At 48.5% G+C, this 3,648-nt stretch overlaps 1 protein-coding gene across 1 annotated transcript; it reads right to left on the bottom strand.

The window, feature by feature from the left end:
- Window positions 1–261: 261 nt before the first annotated feature.
- Window positions 262–2,464, bottom strand: LOC139080958 (probable ATP-dependent RNA helicase DDX53). Its single transcript, XM_070603897.1, has one exon. The coding sequence runs from the start codon at window positions 2,310–2,312 to the stop codon at window positions 438–440; it is 1,875 nt and encodes a 624-aa protein (XP_070459998.1). The 5' UTR covers window positions 2,313–2,464; the 3' UTR covers window positions 262–437.
- Window positions 2,465–3,648: the final 1,184 nt, after the last annotated feature.

The raw sequence follows: 3,648 nt of genomic DNA, 5'->3' as shown, positions 1-3,648 counted from the left end.
CCTAGTGAATTAGAAAAACTAGGGAACGATGATTGTTGCGGCACCGCCCACAAGGGGGGAACAGAATATTTGGGCAGGCATCAGCCTGATGAATGCTAAGTTCCCATGGAGTACAACCATTTTAAAGACAGAAAAGCACCATCGCCGTCCTCTACCAAGTCTTGTAGGGAAGACACAGATGGACATGGCAGGCTAGAAAAGAAGCTAGACTTCAACCAACACACAAGACTTAGTTTTTTCCCAAAAAGTCTCTCACTCTCATTTTCAAAACACTTTTGATTTTATTAAGGAACACACAATGTTGATGGATTTGAGCATTGGTCACACGCGTTGTCACTGCCAGAATGTTTGCAATGCTTCCTTATGTGTCTTGAATGCTGCTTCTTTAACATAAGTTGACTCTTCCAGGAGCGCGGTCCAACTTTTCAAGGTAGACATCAGTAAAACTGCTTGGCTTTTCCTTGAGGGTTTCTGGCTCCATTGCCTGAGTCCTTTTTTCCTTTCTGCAACTTGCATTGCTCTGCCATTTTCAGAAGATCTTCTGGGACACTTTGATTAGCTCTTTCCAGAATTTTAATCAATTCAGTGGCAATCTTCCAGTCAGCTTGAGTCATAAGGGTGACAGAGACTCCAGTCTTGCCTGCTCTTCCAGTACGCCCTACTCTATGCACGTATTCTTCAAGATTCTTTGGGGAATCGTAGTTGTATACGTGTGTGACATCCCTGACATCGAGGCCTCGGGCTGCTAAATCGGTAGCAATCAATATCTTCACTCTTCCACTTCGGAAGTCGTCTAACGCCTGCTCGCGGTCAAACTGCTCTCTGCTGCCGTGCAGGGATTGTACCGGGACGCCCTGGATGCTCAGATCGCTTGATAAGTCATCTGCAACCAGCTTTCTGCTGACAAATATGATAGCTTTGTCTTCGGGTGCCAGGTTCCGTAGGAATTCTTGGATAAGAGTTCGTTTTTCTTCCTCTGTGGTGACAATGATGTCTTGCTTCACTGTATTGACAGCAACGAGATCTAGAGTACCGACATAAACAATCATAGGCTCTTTCAAATAAGATCTTGCAAGTTGGCGAATGGTGTGTGGCCACGTTGCACTTGTCATAACAGTCTGCCGGTCTGGGCGCACATCTAATAGAATCTTCGTGATCTGGCCTTCAAAGCCCAGATCCAACATTTTATCCGCTTCGTCTAACACCAAGTAAGTGATGCTTCGTAGGTTGACACACTTGTTCATCTGCAGATCATTCAGTCGTCCAGGAGTTGCAATAATGATGTCGACGCCTTTGGTAATGTGCTGAATTTGCTCTTTTCTGTTTCCACCGCCGTATACACAAACGCTTTTAAGACCTTTGTAGGAATACTTAGAACATTCTGCCTCGACCTGAAGAGCTAGCTCTCGCGTGGGGGTGAGGACGAGCATGCCAGGCCCATTTCTTTCTTCTCTAGATATGGGCTGCGAATCAAGGTGAATAAAGCCGGGTATCAAATAAGACAAGGTCTTGCCTGTCCCGGTTTGGGCAACTCCTATCAGATCCATTCCTTGTAGCACAATCGGCCACGCCTGTGACTGAATGGGCGTTGGCCTTTGGAAACCTGCTTTCTTAATGCTTTTCAGGACCTCGGGATAGTGCTCAAAGGCATCCTCAAATTTACAGGTCGGGTTGGGGATGGGACGTTTTTCGCCGTCTTTCAGGTCCTCACACGTTATGTTGAAATTTTCCTGTCTCCAAGCGTCTACTTGCACTTGAGACAGCGAGCTTGTTGCTGTGGATTCTACGTAGAAGTTTTTCTTGATTGGTGGTAAATCCGCCCATTTTCTTTTTGCCCACGCCGCCCCTTCTGCCTTAACGTGATCCCAGTCTATCAGCGGCCGCACTTGTCTAACAACGGGGCGTGTGCGTAAGTCTCTCCCAGCAGAGGACTGGGAGGCGGCATTATCTACACTGGCTACCGAACTGTACCTTCCTTCTTGTTTTCGCACGAGGGTTTGTATAAGTGCTTTCGCTTTTCCCTTCATGGCTTCGCTGCCAAAAATCTTGACCTCGGCTTCAGAGTCACCTTTTACGATCTGTATTTTGGTGCTCGTCATACTCTGGATGTCTTTTATCTTTGACCCTCCGCGACCAATCACCACGCCAACCATACTGTTCTTTATTCTGAAGCACAGGGGTGGTTCCCGGGAGCCAAAGGCCCTCGGCTCCCAGTACCTGGAGAGGCCGCTGCCGCCCGTGCCGCCCCTGCCATCCCGGCTGGCCCTGCCATCTCGAGGCTCTGCCCTCCTCCACTCGGGGGCCCAGGCCATTGCTCTGCAATGGCGAGGCTGGCGAGGGGCCTCTGCCTACCTAGACTTCGGAGGAGACGTCCCCCGAGGCCTCTTTCTCTTCAGCCTCCAGAGCGGCGACTAAACCACCAGTAGGTACTTCTGTGGCTGTTACCTAGGCAATTGTTGTTTGACGTGGCGTGAGGGAGGGGCTTTGGTGGTCTGGCCAATCACAGCCGCTGGGACTTGGGTGAGGTAGGCAAGCTCTTCTGACGCAAACCTTAAAGGGACAGGACACACACACACTCTCAGGGGCAGGCGGACCCTTTAGGCGCTTAGAGGCCCTCGAGAGTGAGGGTCTCCTCGCCTTTCGTGTCCTAGTGCCTCAGTCGCTCGCCTCATGCTAGTTCTGGCTCAGCGTGGGAGCTGACTTGAAGCAGGCCTTCAGCTTATCCACATAGTCTTTTTTATAAGCCAGTTATTTCCCTAGGTGGAAGAAAACAGTGGATGTTTAAAGGTCAACCTATTTGTGTGTTTGCTTATTTAGGTAGATTGCATTTGAGTAACAGCAATACTTGGTCTAGATAAACTCGTCACTTCCCTGTCCTCCACTCCAACTTAAGTTATACCATCAGAAGTCCCTTAGGTGCACGCTTAAGGGCGGCATTTTGCCTGCGATTCTTCCGCTCAGCTCCAGCGTTCGTTCAGAGAGTTTCTAGATATTATTGCAGGGATGCTGTTTAGAAGAGAGGCAGCGTGGAGTCTAAGGTACCTTAGGTGGTGTTTTCAATAGTTTCCTACTTTTCTCAGTGCCTCATATTTTTTTTTCCTTCCCGGTGGTTTCATAGCTTCAGATGTCTTTGCACTGGAGGACTATGTAGAAGTCGTTTATCGGGTGCAATGTAGAAGACACCCTAGCAGCAACCTGGGCGGGTGGACTTCTAGCCTCTAGGTAAAGAGTCCCAGAGGCAAGGAGCTCCCTTCGTTTCAGGCATATCCGTTCCCTTATGAGGCAGTTTAATGGTTACAAAGATGGTGTGCAGCTAAAATGTGCCACCTCTTGCTTCCTTAGATACTTCCTCTGACTTCTGAAATTACACAGAACAGGTTTGATTCTCCTTGTATCCTTCTGTACTTCAGGGCCACTGTCAAGTCCCCTTGGGATTTCTGTTCATCCGGATAAAAAATGCTAGTTTCTGTAACGTTTCTCGATGTGACATGGTCTCCAGGATCCCTACCGATCCCGCTGTTGTTCATTGCAAATGGTCCATTGAAGACTTTTTTTTTTCTTTTTGCTGAGGAAGTTTAGCCCTGAGCTTACATCTGTGCCAGTCTTCCTCCACTTTATATGTGGGTTATGACCACAGCATGACTGTGG

The sequence above is a fragment of the Equus przewalskii genome, chromosome X (assembly GCF_037783145.1).
Source record: "Equus przewalskii isolate Varuska chromosome X, EquPr2, whole genome shotgun sequence".
Taxonomy (NCBI): Eukaryota; Metazoa; Chordata; class Mammalia; order Perissodactyla; family Equidae; genus Equus; species Equus przewalskii.
The sequence above is the reverse complement of the archived record's forward strand: the minus strand, read 5'-3'. Positions and strand labels throughout refer to the sequence as shown.